The sequence below is a fragment of the Lycorma delicatula genome, chromosome 8 (genome assembly GCF_047948215.1).
Source record: "Lycorma delicatula isolate Av1 chromosome 8, ASM4794821v1, whole genome shotgun sequence".
NCBI classification, from domain to species: domain Eukaryota; kingdom Metazoa; phylum Arthropoda; class Insecta; order Hemiptera; family Fulgoridae; genus Lycorma; species Lycorma delicatula.
In genome coordinates, this window is record NC_134462.1 from 139,522,633 (window position 1) to 139,543,515 (window position 20,883).

Sequence of the window (20,883 nt, forward strand, 5' to 3'; positions counted from 1 at the left end):
AGAACCCTAACTTGTTTTTATACCTAAAATGTTCTGCAAACTTTGCCCTAAATGATTTACTACTTTTTCTAATATAAATTTTGCTACAATCATTGCATGTTATTTTATGGATATCAATTAATGTCGTCTTATATCCATTTTTTACTGCAATAGATTTTATAATATTTATTTCTAAATCTAATTTTTCTTTATTATTCTGTGTATAATGAATTGTTCTCCTTAACAACATATTAATGTATTAATTTTGTGTGCCCAAGGATGATTCAACCTTCTGTTAACAGTTATTTGGTTGGTTTCCTATATACAAATGTTATAATTTTATTTCTTTTATTAATTTCTATGTTAACATCTAAAAAATTTATCTTTCTGTATTTGTCAGTTTCAATGGTAACTTTTAAATTAGAAGTTTAAATGCTTTAAACAAAACTTGTAAAGAATTTTTTCATCTCTACTTCAGCCTAGAAAATATTGCAAGAATGTAACTATCAAGTTATATCTACCTACACGAATTTCGTACCACATTTATGAAAATTTAACAGCCCCTCAAAAATGATAAAGCTACTTTTACAGAAACTCCAAAGAAATTATCGCATTAAAATATGATTAATCATGTTAGACGATGAACTTCTGAGTTCATATAATCTGTGTTTTTAAATCTTTGCTTCTGCCCGTAAGTTAGGTGTTTAGGTACCATTTTTATACACAACTTACTCCTGTAAGTTGTAACCTTCCTTCATTCTCTATCAGTGATCACTCGCTTTGCTATGCTTCTATCATTCAATGTCTTAATGCAAAATCTGATTAACTATTACTATATTTTCATCAACTCTGTTCACAGATGATCACTCGTTTCTCTTATCAGTAAACATTTTCTTTTTTCAGGTAACCCATTTTAAAGTGATGTTTTCTATGTAGCATTATCTTTATAAACTTGCATAACATTTTCATAACTTTCACCAATTTTGAGGAGAAATTTTAGGTTTGTTTATCTGAAGTAATGACATTTCAGTGTACTAGAACAAGCAAAATCGATAAGAAACTTCACCCATAAATGAAATGTACTGATCAACAATATCATCAGCTGAGAAACCAATAAGACATCAGTAATGAAATATGGCATTTATGTATAATGTTGCCACAACAGATGCACTATGATGTGTTTGCAAACTTCACTGCTACAGCTTGTAATTTTTTCATTAAAATTTCAAAGAAATTTTGAACTACAATGACTCAGATTTAATATAGTATAAAATCCATTTCTTCTTTAAATATATATATATATATATATACACACTGTAATTTTAAGGTAAAATTGTATATGAATAGATGTTTTGTTGGTATTATATTATTTTTTTTAATATAATAAAATAATATATTATTATTATATTTATTTTTTATAAATTAATTATATTAATAAAATATACTCACCAAAATGCTGCTGATGTACTAGTGTCTTAGCGAGTGAAGATCCATTCTTATTTGAATTTGTATAAATAGTTGATAGTACATCAGATCCTGTAAACATACCCAATTATCACCCAATAAGCATAAAAAAACAAAATCTAGCACTAAATAAAATAATAATAATAATAATAATTCTGCCGATCTCCGTGGCAGAGTAGTAGCATTTCAGCCTTTCATCCGGAGGTCCCGGTTTCAAGTCCTGCTCAGGCATGTCACTTTTCATATGCTACAAATTTCCACATTACATAGGGCAAACTGATCAAAGCAGTCAACACATCATCTAAAAAAAAAATCTTTATTAAACATAAACTGACCTCCATAAACTGAAGCGGTAGCCACCTATGCCTTTCATCAGGAAGTTTTTGGATTCAAATCCAGGTCAGGCCATTTTTTTCAGAAGTTATGTAAAAAACATTTATCATAATAAAAAAGAAGCAGATAAGTAACTGTAACCGGACATAATCCTGTATTTACCGGAGAAAAATTAACAAGTAACTCTAATAATTAAAGCAATCAAATGTTATATATATCATATTTACTAACAATCATAAAATTTATCACAGCTACACTATTTTCACATAAGTATTCACATTTTACATTGATTACCTGGAAATGAAAAAAATTGTAAATAGCTTATTTATATTACAGACTACCTAGCTATATTATATTATGCAGCTAAACTACTATTACAGGGTGAAGGAGCCAAACATATGTTAACTTACATTTTTAGCAATAGTGAGAACAGAAGTTTCAGTTATTGATTATTATATGTTTACGATTCAAATCAATTATTACAGTAAATGTTTCTGGTTCAAAATGTACAGTGATTTTGTACTATCAAGTATTAGTTTGTGGCTTATGTTATTTATTTATCACTTGTTTTATATATAATGAAGGGAGTTAAAAAAAAAAAGTTATTGCGTATAAAGTATTACAAACAATGGATAATTTATATTCTAAAATCTACAAACAAAGAAACAAAAGAGGCCCAAAAAGCTGTCATAGAAACAAAAGGAATGCCTAGAAGTTAAACAAAATGAAAAAGGATGCAATTTTGGTCCATCAAACCAAAAGCAATCATGAAGAAAAGAAAAAGATAATGGTCAAAGTCCACTTTTGACAAGTCTGTATTATATTATACAAATGATAATTTTTATCTTAAAATCCTAACATTAAAACTGTTTTCAGTTTTAAAAGATAAGTTTGAAAGGCAGGAAAATTAGGATTGGCATGAAGAAAGTCTAACTGAAAATGTTAACTAAAAAAATCTAATATTTATGAAAAACGATTATTACACTTAGAATAATTTAGAAAAGGTAAACTGGTTACCTACAACAACAAAATACACATACACTCGATTATTAGCATATTCCTTCTGACAACGTGCTGAATAAATCTGCGCATTAAGAATTCATAAAAAAATTGATTAAGTATTACAAAAATACATTACTGAAAGTTACAGGCAACTATGTCTGAGGCTTGGAAGAACAGGTGGCTATGGGTGTTTTTTGACTTCCTAACTCTAAAAGATGATTTGAGCTGAATGAAATATGATATTTTACTACCAAAAATAAATTAATGTTTAATTTATACGAGTCTACATAAAATTAAATAACAGTATACAAGTAAATTATGAGAGTAGGTGCTGTAACTATGAAGAATTTGATCACTAGGAATTAAGTATAATGAGGCAAAAATATCTGTCAATCGAGCCAGCAAAAAAGACAGTAATGAAAAGATTACTTTGTCAAATAGTTGAGTCTCCACTCGACTTTTATCGAGTGGAGATTGTGACTATAAAATGCTTATGCAACCGATAGTGATTTCGTAGTGTTGGAAGTAATAGAAAATAATGTTAAATGGAACTGGTAAGTAAGCTAAATATTTTTATATTCCCTATATCATGTGGTAGATTCAGCTCCTTCCTACATGATTTTCTTCAGCTATAATCCTACAAGCATCACATCGCAGTCTACACCTTCATATCAATTACATTACAACAAAATTACTTTAATCCAAGCACAAGAAAAAAAAACAACTGTAAAGGCATATAAATAGAGTATAACCCTAAACATGCGGTCAAGATGGATTAAACTCCTGATAATCCGGAAATATCATGCTGAAACCACAACAAAGAATATTTTTAAATTGCAGGAACTTATCTGAAATAATCTTTCATGTACAGTGATAGTCAATTATCTAAATACCCATTTTCTGTAAGTCCAGTTATACGGACTCTTACACATGTGCAAGGCAAATAAAAAAAAAAATTAACACACTATTTAAAAAAAATAAAAATATTAATCAAATAAAGCTTTGCTTCATAAAAAATGCATTTTTATCGATCTTTGTTTTTACTGGGTTTTAAATGACTTTTTTGCAATTTGTGTAGCATTATGAGTTCTGAAGTACCTCCTTAATTTTACCGAAATACCAATTAAACATTAACATGATATATGTCCAGTATGTATGTATGATAAAACCTATTTTAGTTTTCCAACTATTTGGATTTCTGATTATGTGAATTTCGTTTTGCAAAGGTCAATCCAGATATTGACATTCCAGTGTACATGTATGACTGGGATCTGGATAAATGAAATTTAACAGTGCACATTTAATAAAAATATTGCATACAGATTACATGAACTCAGAGCAGATGAAAGTATCTCTCTTCTTTTGTATATTCAATAAAAACTATTGTACAATGTTTTCATAGATTTTGGTGATTTCTGTAACGATTTTATTTAAAATGATTACAAATGAACAAATAATAAATGCTAATACAAAATTAAAATAATAATGGTTTTTAGCACTTCTTTAATCATGCCCCTTATCAGCCTCGATGCAGGATTAGAAAAACTACTCTAAGAAAGGGAGAAGTATGGAGTAGAATATTGTAAATAAACTTAATATATGTTATACTTTTTGAAAAACATAAAAAAATATATATAACAAAAACAATATATAATACATAAAAAAATATCAAAGAATAAATAATGCCAAGAATTAAACCCTACAGTGACACCTATCACAGCCATGATTAAGTTAAAATCAGTGAAAGCTAAGCCATAGCTCAAAAATTAAACTATTAATTGAAATCATATCGGCCAGCACAATCTCACTTCTCTGAAATCATCAATCTGTGAACAGAAATCTTATTGTGTATTTATAAGTAAATATAATCCATCATACAGTGGATAATTAACCGGTTTAAATTTTATACAGTAGATAGGTTCTAAGTTAATACAGTAATAGGATACCTGAATTCTAAAATTGGTTTTCTTATTTTATATTTATTATTAATGATGAATTTATCATGAAACATGCGTGCAACTGGAAGAGAAAATTATTCATATTGTGCTCTAAAATTTTAAATAATATTATAGAAGGATTAATGCAATTCCTGAGTCATTTCAATACAATATAACTCTAGCTGCCTGTTCAACAAGGTCAAGATTTCTTCAAGGTTTGCTAATAATTGTTAAATAATTACCAACAAGCATCAGTTTACTATAAAAAAAGCACGACACGCTATCAATTTTTTAATTTAGAAAAATCAATTGATTATAATTTTTATGTTGTAACTGAAAAACTGGAATTAGTTATTTTGTACAAGTTATTTCTATTTTATTAATATTTAAAATGACAACCAAACATATTAACCAAATCAAACCTGCTATGATTTTTATTACGCTATAAATTAACATATATTTTAATATTATTTTTATAAATTCAATAATTTGATGTGCTGATGTACAATTTAGTATCTGATAATTAACTGCTATAATTAAGAAGTAAAAAGAATAACGGCCTGGAATAATGAAGCACCACAATATTAACAAAACAAGATCATTTGATGTTAACCTTCACATTTTAATGGCAGTGGGACAGCTGATTAGATTACTATGAAGGGCTTACTTTGCCAAGATAGGCATTTTGGCATTGAGCCCTGATTAGCAGATATATTCGTTGTTAGGATGACAACGGATGTTGGAGAACTCTGTGATGGGAGTTGTGGTATGGGAGGGTGTAGGCATTGACCTCGCTTACAAAAACAGACCACAGCAGAGAGAAATAGGGTATATTTTCATTAGAGGCTTATTAAATTTGTGAATTTGTTTCTTGATTTTTAAGTAAAACAAGAGAACTTTGATAAACTGAATCGTAAGACAAAATTGAAATTGTGATCAACACTTGTTTTGTTGGTATGAGGATAGTATTTTTGGTGTTTAAAGACTCTGAGCCTCCTGTCTTTTAAGAGATACAAACATTTTTAATTTAGCTGAGAAAGTTTTGAGGCTACTGATGTTAAGGCTGAATAAAACTAGTTACTTTCTTCAAGTACACAATAAACCACCTAACAACTGCAACAGTTTAGGGGCAAGTTACAGATCATTACCATAATAAAAATAACCTCCATATCTAATTTTGAAATATTTTTGACTCTAAAACAAGTAAATCATAAAAATCATTCTACTTAATACAAAATCACTTTTCAGACCCCTGAAACTTCAGACAGAAATACAGACCAGGAGATATGAATGACTAGAACCTTTTAGAAAAGAGTTAGGAATTTCCTTTATGAGCGAGACCAACTTACTTCACAATAGAATTTTTAATTTAAATTAATTATTTGAATTCAGTTCAATGTATAATCAAAAATTCTATAGTCTTTCTAATTAAATTTAATTCACACCATTAATTTACAGTTCATCTTTTTGTAATAAATATACAAAAAGAGGAAGGAAGTTGACTGATCTCCTTCCTATTTTAAATAAGTTATGATGTCCTTTTTCTCTCGTTATTTTATAAAACAATTTTTAAAAAGAAAACACAACTTGCACAAGAAAATCAAACTGAAACATATTAGAACAATATTTTTTTCATTAAGAAGAAATCATTTACTCTAGAATAAATCATTTTGAAGTAATATGAGGCATATTACGTAACTTAATAACAAATTTGTTTTTGTAAATAACATAAATACAATTAATGTAATAAACAAATAAAGAGACTGGGGACTATATAACAAAGGAGAAATTGTGTAAAAATACTTTGACAAAAAACTGTTATAAAAAATCAATTTTTTTGCAGTTAAAACATGTTTGGAAAAATAGAAGTGCATCACAAATGAATATGTAGGTAAAAAAAGTAGTTACAAAAAGCCATTGAAATGAATATTCACTGTTTATTCAACATTTAATACTAATTAACAATAATACTATTAATGTTAAAAGAAAAACAGTCAGAGTTGCAGATTTTCTATTCAAACTAGGAAATTTAACACAAAGAATAAAAGTACGTATAAATTATGAAAAAACAAAACAGATGTAAAAAAAATTAAAAGTATGATTAATTACACGATTAGACACTATAAAATAGAACCTATTTTAATGTTCGTAAAATTAGAGGTTTAGTGCTTTAGAAGCAGGCATTAAGAAAGAAAGATTAGTTTCTATGAAGCTCAAAGTACGTTTCTTTCATATCTTCAAATTAGAACAAGAAACTTAGCACATTTGCCTGGTGTACAGATTTGAGTTGATCTGCTGTTTAATTGCTGGTCCAAACATTATGCAACTACAACCAAACTGAAAGTGCTAAATGAACTTATCTGACTAATAATATACTATAAACATTATTAGGAAAATTACAACTAGGCAAATTTAGATATAAAGAAAAACACAAAAATTAGTAAAATCAGCCGGATTTTTAAAGACTAAGGTGGAAAGATTTAGGATAATAAAAGGAAGATGAATAACAAAATATTAAACAACATTGCTGCACAATACGGAATAAACAGATAAAGATCAATAAAGTAATACAGTTATTAAAATAAATATACATTGAATTAACATGACAAAAATCTCAGCTAATTACAAAAAAAAAAAAACAATAAGAAAAAATCTAGCAAACAAAGGATGTAAAATATAAAATAATAACTACTCTAACCTGTTAAGAACGAATCTGATTATCTCAACAAAAAAATCTGATAATGTAATAATTTCCTGGCATTGGTTATTTATTCTTACATAATGGAAAAACAATTAAACATGAAAAGAGTTACCTTAATTTTCTTTTTTGGGGTGGGGATAATAAATGATGAAGTTTTATTGTAAAATTATCATTACAAGTTTAAATAAACCAAAAGAATTTATAAATCCAAAAAAATTGTTATTTTTTTCTTCTTCCCACCACCAAAGTCACCTTTCAAGAAAACATTTTTGTTTTTCTTTTTACCAAATTACATGGAAAGAACTAATAAAAATTCCACTAAAAAATATCTGACCAATCAAAAGTTACCAAAGATTTCTTTGTGGTAGTGGGGGGATTGAATATGATAAAATTTTATTGCAACATTATTACTAAAAGTTTATTATTTACACTTTTATAAGATTAGAAGTTTAAATAAGTTTTGAAAATTTCAAAAAATTGATATTTTTAAACTTTGACTGGTTCATCCCAACCTCACGAGTATTTTTTTGGGGTCACTTGCAGTACTACTATGCCTAGACAAACAAAATGCCAAAAAGAAATTTTGTTAAAAAATGTAGAATAAATAAAAAGATGGCTTCTTTTTGGTTTCTGAGGCAAATTAAAAAAAAAAATGGTAAGATAAACAAGTACCCATGTACTGAGGTTAGTACAAAGTGTGGTTGTGTTTACAAAATTTTCAAATAATTGACCCCCAAATTCCCCCCCACTCACTGGAGATAATGACCCTAAAATTTTATCAACAAATTACCACATATATATATATATATATATATATATATACACACACACACGTCTCAATACAAAATCCCATAAAAATCAGTTAATCCAGTCAAAAGTTATTAAAGCTTCAAAACATACCATACCAACACATGTACATATATATGAACATTAACCCCTACTTTTTTGTTTTTTGGGATACCTGTATCAAGAAACAAAAAACCCATATCCCATTTTTTGAATGATTACTATATTTTCTTTATTGCAGCAGAACTATAGAGCAGCATTTCTCAACCTGGGGGTCGCAAAATTAGCCTATAACTTTACATGTAAACAATAATGAAATCATTTTATGAGAAAAATATCATTTATTATAAACATTATAAGTAAATATGTAAAGAAAATAAATTAATGATGGTTGCATTTGTTTTTCATTTAAAAATTTCTTCATACATGGATCTAAATTAGAAACACACAAAAGCAAACTGTTTTCAAGTGACAGAAATTTTCCTACATTTAGTTTTTATTGTAACCACAAACAAAAACCCTTTTCACAGAAGTAAGATGTGATGGAAGGGATTAATATTTTCAAAGCTTCTGCGACTAAATTTCCACATTCACTTCGACTAGCATGCCAAAACTTATCTAAATTTTCAGATATGAATTGTAGTTGTAACATTTTTATCGACAGATATCTCAGCTTGTTGTGAATTTCAACCAGTAACTAAGCAGTTTTAACATTTTCACTAAATGGATTCAGAACTCAGTACCCATCTCTTCAGGAAATCATTTTTATCTTCTGGGAAATACTCCACCAACTGAAGTTTTAGCTTATGCAAATTCATGATATCCAAACTGTAGTGAATAATTGTCACGTCTTGTTCATCCAAATTTTTCTCAATATAATCAGAAGTGAGTGGAGACATCTTACGATTTTTGCTTTGAAGGTGAATAATCCAGATATGAAACTTCTTAATGAAAGCATGAACTTTGTCATTAATAAAATGTCTTTATCACATCATTGTAAATTCACATTTAAGTAGTTTAAATGCAAGAATACATCAGCTAAGTAAGCCAACAGCAATTTATTATTCTATAAAAACATTGAAAATGGTGTTTATTTATTCTGGAAAAATATTATTAATTCATCTTGCAATTCAAACAACTGGGTTAACACTTTACCCTCAGATAATCATTTGACTTCTGTTTGGAAAAGAAGACATTTTTTCTTTTTGCCAATTTCATCGCATACTTCAAGCAAACAGCCTAATCTGTTAACAGTCAACTTTTAATAAAATTAACCATTTTTACAGCTTTATAAAGAAGTTGTTTGAGATTTTTTGGCATATTTTTTGTGGCAACCCAGCACGTACGTCCGTTCCGTCCTTGGTATAAGATGGTCTTTTTATTTTTTTCAGAAGTCCACTGTTCTTACCTGTTATTGCCTTTTCACCATCACAATATACTGCACAATACATTTTGTTTAATCAAAGTTATAGTTTTAAGTAGCTTCATAAAAGTCATCAAAAAGACATTGTCTTATTGCATGACCAGGTATTGATTTGCAAAACAACACATTTTCTTGTGACTGATCTGTTCCTATCCCATTCATACAAAATATAAGTAAGAAATGTTTGCCATATCTTTTGAATCATCAAATTGAATACTAAAAAATTCACTTGAACTCACTTGCTGAATTACTGATCATGAACCGTGTCATCGATTTTCCTTGATACTGTGTCGTTAGAAAGCGGAATTTTTTTCAATTTTTTTGCTCTTCCATGCCTCTTAAAAAAATAACCATATAAATTGCAAGCAATATGAGGTTTTCTGCGACTGTATGGGGGTTTGGACATCTTAGCTATTCTTAATGCTATGAGATAAGATGCTTCAAGTCTACTATCAACTGCTATCAATACAGCTATATACTTTTAAGTAGATTTCATTGGGTTGGGAGTGTTGCAAATTATTCATTATATATATTTTTTTACTTCGTCGAGGTTATGGAGCTAAAAAGGTTGAGAATCACTGCTCTAGAGCTATGATGTTAGAAAAATAAGTGACAATAATAAATTTTTAAAATGCTTAATTAAATATATAATTTTATAAAAGCAGCTAGTTGTAGAACCTACTTAATAGACTGGTAATATAAAAAAACATATAATACTATTCAGGGTTTTCTCCAATTAATTCTACAAAGCAAACCAAATTTTTCTATTCAATTATCATATGATACAAAGAAAAACGCAATGATCACTGTCACATGTGTAAATTAAACACCACTGAATATTAATATCAACCAAAAGGTTGCCCATTCAGAACTATAACAGCTTCTTTATTTTCCCATAATTATATTAAAAATGAAGAAAATTAGCGGCTGAAACTTTAATACAAACATTTCTCAAAAGGTAAGAACTTTCTAATAATACCAGAATGATAGATCAGAAGTAAATCAGTGAAGTTAATAAAATATTTTAACATTTTATGTGGTGGTAACATACTAAATCTTCCAATTCAAAGACAAAGTGTATCAGCTACGTGATAATTTTGTGGAAAATCAAATGTTTCTTAATGAATATAAATAAAATAAATAAACTATGAAATTATTTAATTTTGTAAAAATTAAAAAATGTTTTATAAGAAGATAACAAAATAACCAATGTTAGAAAAACTTCCAAATGAACGTTTCTTTAGACAGGTGAACGATAGTAAGATGTATTTTTTTGAAATCTGAATTCAATTCTGAAAGTATGACAGTTTTTTAAACCAGATCTTCAAGAAAGCCAACATAAGGGAATAAATAAAAATAAAATGAAAATAAAATATTAAAATTGGCAGCCCGAGTTCAGAAACCCCTGAAAAAGTTTTTTTGGAGGAATTTAATAAAGAAAACAAATTACGCAATCTGAATAAAATGGTTGAGAAGGATGTGGAGAGGAAAAATGGAAGGAAACAAATCATTACGATGACAAAATCAGGCAAAAAACAGAACAGGTATGATATAAATGTGAATAAAAAAGCTGGTTAGCAAGGTTATCTACGACAACTACAGGATGTTATCACTGAAGATAGAGGCAACATAAAAAATATATAATAAATAAAACACCAGTCATTTAAGTAACCATCTTCAATAGTGACTATTATTATCGGGAGATAAGGAATTGTATTACTATAATTAAAGGTGAGGGATGCTCATATTTTGTTGGGAGGATGGAATACAGATAAAAGAAAGGAATGTTATATGAACTAATGTTAGATGACCGGTTCAAAGTTGGACAAAAAATTAAAAAGTAGAAAAAATAATAAATTTCTAAATCTATTTAAATAAAAATGGAAATGTTTGTTTGTTCAAAATCTTAAATCTCCAAAAGTTCTTCACAGATTGCTTTGAAATTTTAACGTTGCACTCAAATAAGCACATGTTTTTATGTACCTAAGATGTCACACCTGTGACAAGTAAAAACATGTTTTTTTTAAAGACAGCGCTATCTATTGGACATAAATGCAACACATGCTACACTAAATATTTTACGATTCCATTTCGATGTTTCCAATATGTGTGTCTGCTGCAGACTGAAAAACTACTGGACCAATTTACTTGCGGGGAAAAAGGAAAAAATCAAAAGGTAAATGGGAAAATGAAAAAAAAGGGGAAAACTGGAAAAGGAGAAAAAATAAATGGGAGAGGAAAGGAGAAAATAGAGGAAGGAAACGGGAAATGAGGGAAGGGAATATGGTAAAAATGAAAATGGGGAAGGTTAAATTTTGTGAAGTTACGTAATGTTCATTTTGTAAATGTTTTATCAAACTTTCAATTGTGTTCATTTAATATATACATATATATACTCAAATCTAGCAATAGCGAAACATTGCTGGGTCTGCTAGTAGAAAATAAAATATGACAGTAACTAACACAGTGATGAACAATCATAAACAAGAATGAGTAGCTGGAATCACCCATGTTTCAGCTACATGTTGACATGTGACATGTTCGTATATAAGAAACAGAAATAAGAAGGTACAGAGAGTGTATTGTATTGGTGGAATTTGAGAGTGGATATACGAGGGTTATTTTTTTTTCAAGATCCGATCGGTCACGAAATTAAAACCGCAGTGAAAATAAAAATTTTTTAATTTGTAACAAGTACTTACATAGTTATGCTATTTCTCTACATAGTTGCCACTCCGATTTAGAAATTTGTCGTAGCATGGTACCAACTTTCCAATACCCTCGTCATAGAATGGAGCCGCCTGTGTTTTCAGCTATGTTTCTACGCTAGTCTGCAGCTCGATGTCTGTGCCAAAATGTTGTCCTCCTAGCCAGCATTTCACGTGAGCAGAGGTGAAAATCGGATGGAGCCAAGTCCGGGCTGTATGGTGGGTGACCAAACACTTCCCAATGAAAACGCTGCAGGAGCTTCTTTGCAGTGTGTGGCCGAGCAATATCATGAAGACAATGCCTGATGACAACAGGTCATAAGCGGATAACTCTCCGCTTATTCTGAATTGCCCTTCGTAGACGTTGAAGAATCACGCAGTATGAGGCTGCAGTGGTGGTCGTGCCACGTTCCATGAATTCCACCAAGAGAAGTCTATTCCGGTCCCAGAACACAGTAGCCATTTGAAGAATCACGCAGTATGAGGCTGCAGTGATGGTCGTGCCACGTTCCATGAATTCCACCAAGAGAAGTCCATTCCAGTCCCAGAACACAGTAGCCATACACTTTCTGTTGGAGAAGGTTTGCTTGAACTTCTTTGGTTTACTGGGAGAATGAGAATGCATCCGCTGTTTGGATTGTTCTTTTGTTTCTTCAGTTTTGAAATGGACCCTCATTTTGTCCCCTGTAACAACAATTTTGTTCAAAAAATCTTCTCCTTCATTGTGGTAGCGCTGGAGAAATGTTAGGGAGGCGTCCATTCTCATTGTTTTGTGATGGTCAGACACCATCTTGGGAACCCACATTGCACACAGTTTGTGGTACTGAAGTCTCTCACTCACAATGGTGTAGAGAGCTGACCTTGAAATTTCAGGAAACGAATCACTCAATATGGAAATTGTGAACCAATGATTTTCTCCAATCACCTCATCCACTCGCTCAACGAGATCATCGGTTGACACTCACTTCCTTCCCTGACTGCCTGCATCATGAACATCTGTATGTCCTGCTTTAAAGTTCCTGAACCATTGTCGCACTTTGCTGTTGCTCACTGAAGTTTTACCGTACACATTACTTATTCGTCTATGAATTTCAGCTGCATTACAATCCTCAACCTGAATAAATCGAATTACCACATGCACTTCACACTTGGCGGGAGATGCTATTGTTGTAGACATGTTTACGTGCTAGCTGCGTGTTCAGAACTAAATGAAGTGACGCGGCATGATTGAAGGCCATACTAGAGACACTGTGCAAAGATTCATCCGATTTTTGCGTGGATTTTTTTTTCGCGACTGATCGGACCTTGAAAAAAAAATAACCCTCGTACATCAACTGTGTGCTCTTACTAGTAGATCAGAGATTAATGTTTCTATTTGAAAGGCTATAAACTTAGTTGGTCAATATCAAGCTGAAATGAGAAAGAAGGTAAGACAAAAATAATAAAAAAAGTTCAGAAAAGTTTAAGTATGTTAAACGGAAAACAAAATTAAAAACCAAGCACTAAGTGAGAAAAACTATGTATGAAACAGTGGCATAGTGGTTAGGATACAGTGAATGCTGGTAAATACATGTAAAGAAAAGAAAGAAAATTCTATATGAAAGATTGTGAGAAGATAAAAGAACTGGAAGATGACTTAGTAAGAAATCAGACTGGAAGGAAAAATACAAGATGATACTTAGAAATTTGAAATACAAAAAAATAAGGTAATTTTTTTAGAAATAAAGAAACCTTGCTTGAAAATAATAAATAATACAAAAATCTATGTACTCTTTTCTGTTTTCAAACAGATCTTTGATCTATACATGGAAAAGGATAATCCTTTTTTTACAGAATATAAGATAATATTTATTTTTTTACTGAATGTGGAAGAGTGCAACACTGCTAACCAATGGTGTAATAAAAGATGATATTTTCAGTAAATACTGCTACAAATCAAAAATTACAAAACAGCCTAAATTTATGAGCTCATTTGTAAATATCTAACCACTGTTCTAATTTTATCCGGTTACAAAAAGTGCATGCCAAAATTTAACTTTTAATAGCATTATTATCTCAGAATTACAGAAAATAATAGTTAAAAAAAGTTTATTACTCACCAGAACTAGTAATACTTGGACTGGAACAACTTCTAATATTTTCACCAGAGTCTTCAGTTTCAAATTTAATTGAAAAACTTTTAGTACTTTCAGCAAACAATTCGGGTTCAACTTTAATAGAACTCCTGGTATTTTCAATAGATTCAGGTTCAAATTTTACAGAACTTAATGCAGTCAACTGCGACTGCGTTACTGTAGTCCTCTGTTGCTGAATATGCTGTTGTTCACAGGCACTTGAAGTAACACTAGCACAATTAACACTACCTGTTACATTTGGTATTCGCAATGACTGAATATTAATAGTTCTATTATTTGGAGATCCACAATTTTGTACCAAAATATTAGTCGGTTTCATGATACTATTACATTTTTTATTAACCGATATTTTATTTAATGCGACCGATTTTCCACCACTTACAATACTTGTCTGTACACTACTATCAAATGTACTATTCATTAACCTAGTTAACTCTGTCTGTTGGTTACCGCCGCATGCAGAACCAGAAAACGTCCGCTTTTTTTGTAGATTAGTTTTATTTTTAGCATTACTTATGATATTATTACCAGCAGTAGATTTTACTAAAACAATATTCTGCTGTTTCAGCTGTGTGTTCCCAGTTGTCACTGAACCCATTACTACTTTATTACTGCTACTGAGAATTGAATTTGAATTGCTTGCAGTAATACCAGGACTACTTCCTCCGACTTGTACTAAATATGGTCCTCGAATCGGTTTGGTATTAGATAACGGACACTTAATTCTTATCTGTCTACTTAATTTATTTAACACTGGTCGTATATTTAAATCAGATCTATTACCCAGGATAGGGACTAGCGGTCTGGGAACAGGTGGCTGATGGGGTATTATTAATGGCTTTGTAGTCGACATGTTAACACTACCTGGTATAATAAGTTCGACAGAATGAGTTTTCTTAACAAAATTTGAAACAGGTTTTGAATCGGTTAAATTAAAACTACCTGTTGCTGTAGTTAAAGATTTTGTTATCGGTACAATTTTAAGTTCAGAAGGTATCTTTAAAGTTGGTGTTTCAGTTTCATCTTCAGTTTTGATTTTTGTTTCAGGTGTTTTGATAATGATATTATGTTTTTTACATAACGATTCGACCGAATCATTGCCAACTTGTAATTCTAATTCAACACTATCAGCATTAATACTTGAATAGAAAACATCACTAGAATCCCTTACTTTTACATCATCTTTTTCTCCCTTTATAGGAGAAGACTGCAAGGATGCCATACAGTACAATGGATTTTTCATCATCTCGTTAATAACTACAGGTTGGTATGGTGATGCCAACTGATAACCAATACCTTCTGGTTCAATTCTAGTTCCTAAAATTTCACCTGTTTTTGATCGAATGATTGCAGATTCACCAACCTGTGTATTTTTTTCTTCTGTAGCCAAATTCATGTTGAATGTATTTATATAGTTCTTATTCAATAACTTTTTCAATTCATGATGTTTACATCGTTTCTTTCTTTTCTTCTTTTCTTTATCCTTATCTTTAATTATATTCTTATCTTCTGCATCTTTATCTTTTATCTTCTTCGCCCTTGGTTTTCGTGGTTTCTTCAGTTTAATAACATCTTTTCCATTTTCTCCATTACTGCTAAGAAAGGTAAGAAACTGATCATGGTAAGCAGAATTATTACTTCCAGCAAAGCTTCCCGAAAGAGAAGATACCTGAGGTTCTAATTTCGGTGGTTTCAGAGATTCTGTATCATTTTCCTGTTTAATAGAAATAGCAGCAGACTGTTCTTGTTTAACTTTAAGAAGTTTTCTTCCTCTGTTATTAGCATGTTCACCTTTCTTCCGTTTCATTTTCTTTTTAACAGGTATATCGTAACCATCATCAATAATCTGGACTTCATCGATTTCTAAAATCAGAAACATAACACACTTAATAATATATATGTATATATATATATATATATTGTTTGTAGAATAATACTACATTTTCTTCTTTTTTTCCAAGAAATAACAGTAACTGTCTGAATGAGTTTTCTACCTGTTTATTTATTATTCCTTTTTATAATTAAATAAACTGAAATATAAAAAAAGTTATAATATTAAATTACTTAATAATTCAAACACTAAATCCTTTCACAGATTATAAAAAAAACAACATTTTAATGTAATAAAACAGAACTGACTGATTAATAGATATACTGATTTTTATAATATTTATATTTAATTAAAATCATTATTAATTTAAAACTGAATAAATTTTTAGCGGGTACACTAATGAAACAGAACTAAAAAATTTTAAGGTAGAAAGATTATACTTAATTGAAACTGATATTTATCATACACTTATTAAACTGAATCTGATAATAAATTGATAAATTTGGTGGACCTGACATAATGATCTAATGATTTGATAATATTATTGTGTATCGTACCATGGTGGTACGATATAGTATGTTTTTAAATATAACAACAGCATATAAATGCTGATATTTTAAATATTTTTTGACTATACATAATTTAAAAATAACATATTTTGATTTTTATATTTTATAAAATAACTCTGCTGATGATGGAGCTGATACTTTGAAAGTACCTCAGATAAATAGCTAAGTGTTCTTATTTTCTATGAGCTGCATCAGGTGGTACAAATATTATTATTATTATTAATAAATATACATGCGTATAAAAGAGTACATAATTACAAGAGAAATTATTGAATGATTGAAACATATCAAATGTACTGTAAACCAAGATGGCTTCTTTAACAAATATATTAAAAGAATAAAAAAAATCGTCAAATCTAATTATAATAAAACAAAAAATATAAAATTATGAAGTTAATAAATTTCTAATGAATAACATAAGGAAGAATATAACATAATGTACAAACCAATAAAAACGGAATAAAGTATAATAATAATAATTATAGTTAAAAAAAGTCTAAATTGAATATATTAAAAAAGTGGTAGTATAAACAAGTTAAATAAGAGACATACTTATAACATCAATGGAGTCTGTTGTATATCTAGAGAGATGTAATAAATTATATTTTAAACTTGAAAATTCAAGCCATGCACCTAGGTTACATTGATAGCCAAGATATTGCTGAACATGTAGCAGTAAGGTGCAGTGCGGGTGATTGTGGCAAGACATGATTTTATTATAACTTTTTTTCACTTTGCTGCTTACAATGGAAAACATCCAGAAAAGGAAACCCCTGAAAGGACTTGCAGTAGCATCTGTACAGCGACATTGGTAAGGACTGGGAAAGCATTCTTCAGTAACCCAGAGAAATTAACCTGCCAAGATGTATGCAGGCTAGATATCAATCAGTCCAGTGTCTCGAGATTTGAGACATCCCTTCAAACAAATTGGTGTCCATGAACTGAATGAGAATGAACAACAGGCAGTTCATGTTTGATGCTATAATTTACAGTATTTTTAAAAGCTATTTTAATTATCTGTCTGTGTATTCATATTCCTTATTGATTACAGTTAATATTTTAACAGTAAGTATAGCTACTTTAAAATAATATGTGGTATATTTACCTAATGGACCTGATTTTCTACAGTTTTATAGCATAACCTATAGGCTATTGTGTTTAAGACTTAATGTTCACAGTTAAGATACAAGGGTGAATACGAAATAGAAACAGTAATTCTTCTACTGTTTCTAAGAATTCATACCTTCATCGTTTCTTTATATAGTCTCCTGAACGAGCTACACACCTTTTCTAATAATTTGGAAGCTTAAATATTCCTTGTTCGTAAAACTTTTGAGGACGAGTAGTCAACCAATTGTGCATACGCTCCTTGACATCTTCGTTGTTTTTGAATCATTTCTCTCCAAGTGATTCTTTCAAGGACGCAAACAAAAAATAGTCAAGAGGGGGACAAATTTGGACTGTAGGGATGGTGGTCGAGGGTTTCCCAGTGCATTTTTCCAATCTATCCTTTGTCAAAATTGCAGTGTGCAGCTTGGCGTTGTCATGGAGAAGTATGACATCTCTGATGGGTATATCCCTGTCTTTTGTTTTGGTAAGCGGATTTTGTTAACTGTAGCAGCTGGCAGTAGTAAGCTGGACTCACCGCTCTTTGACTGTGGAGAAAATCAATGAGTAAAACTGCTCTTGAGTAAAAAAAAATTTGTTGCAAGAACTTTTCTGGCTGATAGACAGGTTTTGGCCTTCACTGGGGAGCCCTCATCCTTCCTTCACCGGTCCTAACTTACTATTTTTGACTCCGGAATGTGATGTTGGAGCCATGCCATGTCTCATCACATGTGACAATGCACTTCAAAAAATTGTTCCCTTCTTGCTGAAATTGATTCAGAACAGAATTCTCACACATATCTCCAACCTGTCCTGTTTTCGATTTTCGGTCAACAACTTCGAAACCCATCGAGCACTAATTTTTTATAAGGCAAAATGATCAGTGATAGTAAATTGAGCACTACCTACTCCACTCTATGGACACACTCAGTGTCCATAGCTGATACCCACTTCTGATGTGATTTTTTCAACAGTGAACTGTGTTCACCTTCGATAAGCTCTTGAACGGCACAGATATTGTCAGCTATGAGACTTAACCTTGGGTATCAATCATGACTTTTGTTTTTACACTTTCTCACCACCCTTAAATTGTCTGGCGCATGTATATACTAGGTTCTGAAACAGTGCAGCATCTCCATACTGAACCTTTAAAAGGGTTAAAATTTCTGCAGGTTTAACGCCTTCATTAATTAAAAACTTTATTATATGTTGTGCAACAGATGACAGAACCTCTTGTTCACTTGTGGCTGTACTGACCACAGAACAGAGCGAAGGAGCAAACCAAGCTGGTTTTCCCTCTCTAACACACTGAACATTAACACCCTTCTCTGCCATCCAGCTCGGAACTGATTGCTGCATAGAATAGCAAAATTACCATTTAAATTTGATTCACCCTCATAATCTTCTAACAATTTCTTTTTAAAAATCTTTTCACAAAATTTTTACATTGAATGAAAGTTAATTTATATTAGATACTGGAAAAAAATATTCTGAATTTTGTATAATTTATTCAAAAACCTGCAATGCCACAAGTGTTAATATGGACTTAAAAATCTCAGAAATTTTTAACTGATTTTTGTCTTAAATTTTAATTTAAGAAATATGTTTTCTGGTGACAAGTTTTAAAAACGGTTTCCTTTATTTATTTATTTTTAAATATCTGAGGCTTTTAGCATATGTTAGGCACAGCCTGTACTGAAAATGTACTTATATTCAAAAACTATATGAGAATAAATCCTTACCTACGGATAATTCTTTATGTTGGAGATCATATCCCATTAAGTGGTTTCAAAGACAAATGGACACAAAACTGGGCACTCTTCTTTTCTTATTAGCAACTTTTATTATAACATACTAGCAGAGACGGCAATGCTTCGCTACTGCTAGATTTGAGTATATATATAGATTAAATGAACACAATTCAAAGTTTGATTAAATATTAAAAAACTGAACATTACAACACTTCACAAAAATGAACCTTTCACCTATTTCTCTTTCCCAATTTTCCCTTCCCCCCTTGTGGTAAATCAGTCCAGTTGTTTTTTAGTCTATAGCGGACACACATATGAACATTGCCTTTTATATATATAAAAGAAGAAAATCTGTTTGTATATTTGTTTGTTTCGTAAATATCTTGACACTGGTACCACCTAGTGGGTATAGTTTTTGTCAAAATCTTTCTTTACACGTAACTAATATAAGAGATCTGTAAATAAAGTAATGTAACTAGTTTTTTTTTTGGCAGCAAAAGTGGCAACTCTGTAAAGTTACTAGTAAACATATGGCTATATGAACAGCTGATTTATATTAGGTATTAATATATTTAGTCTATTGTTGTCACGAGACATGTAAACAAACTTTTCATGAAAAAGTGCATTAAAAAAATGAGTAATACAGTGATGCCAAGAAACGGGAAATTAAAAAAATTAAATAACGTTAATGAAAATTTTTTTTTAGAAAATGAATTTTATTTCATGTAATTGTACAAATGTTGCCATTTTAGGATACATATATTTTAGTTTATTTTTTAAAGATGACATCTTCCAGGTGACCTCCTCTTCTACGTAAACACTCACGAAGTCTCTTCGTTAAATTTTTCATGGTTTGACGTAACATCTCAACTGGAATTTCCGCAATTGCTTCTCGGATCTTTACCTTCAGTTCTTCCGTTGTAGCAGGTCTACTGCGGAACACTTTGCTTTTAAGGTGACCCCACAAAAAGTAATCGCAAGCTGAGAGATCAGGCGATCTGGGAGGCTATCTAATGTCACCATTTCGTGAAATGACACGTTGTCTAAACAATCGGCGTACAGCTGCCATCGATATTCGTGCAGTATGTGACGTTGCTCCGTCTTGTTGAAACCAGGCTGTGTTAAGAATTGGTGGAAATCTCTTTTGTTGTTCCACA

At 30.4% G+C, this 20,883-nt stretch overlaps 1 protein-coding gene across 1 annotated transcript in view; it reads right to left on the bottom strand.

Moving 5' to 3' along the window:
* Positions 1 to 20,883, bottom strand: part of LOC142328798 (uncharacterized) — a 95,980-nt gene that overhangs the window by 33,921 nt on the left and 41,176 nt on the right. Inside the window, exons 9-10 of the mRNA XM_075372841.1 lie at positions 14,433 to 16,331; positions 1,429 to 1,515 (exon numbers count right to left, since the gene is read on the bottom strand). Of these exons, the coding sequence (XP_075228956.1) occupies positions 1,429 to 1,515; positions 14,433 to 16,331 (1,986 nt within the window). The remainder of the gene's footprint in view (positions 1 to 1,428; positions 1,516 to 14,432; positions 16,332 to 20,883) is intronic.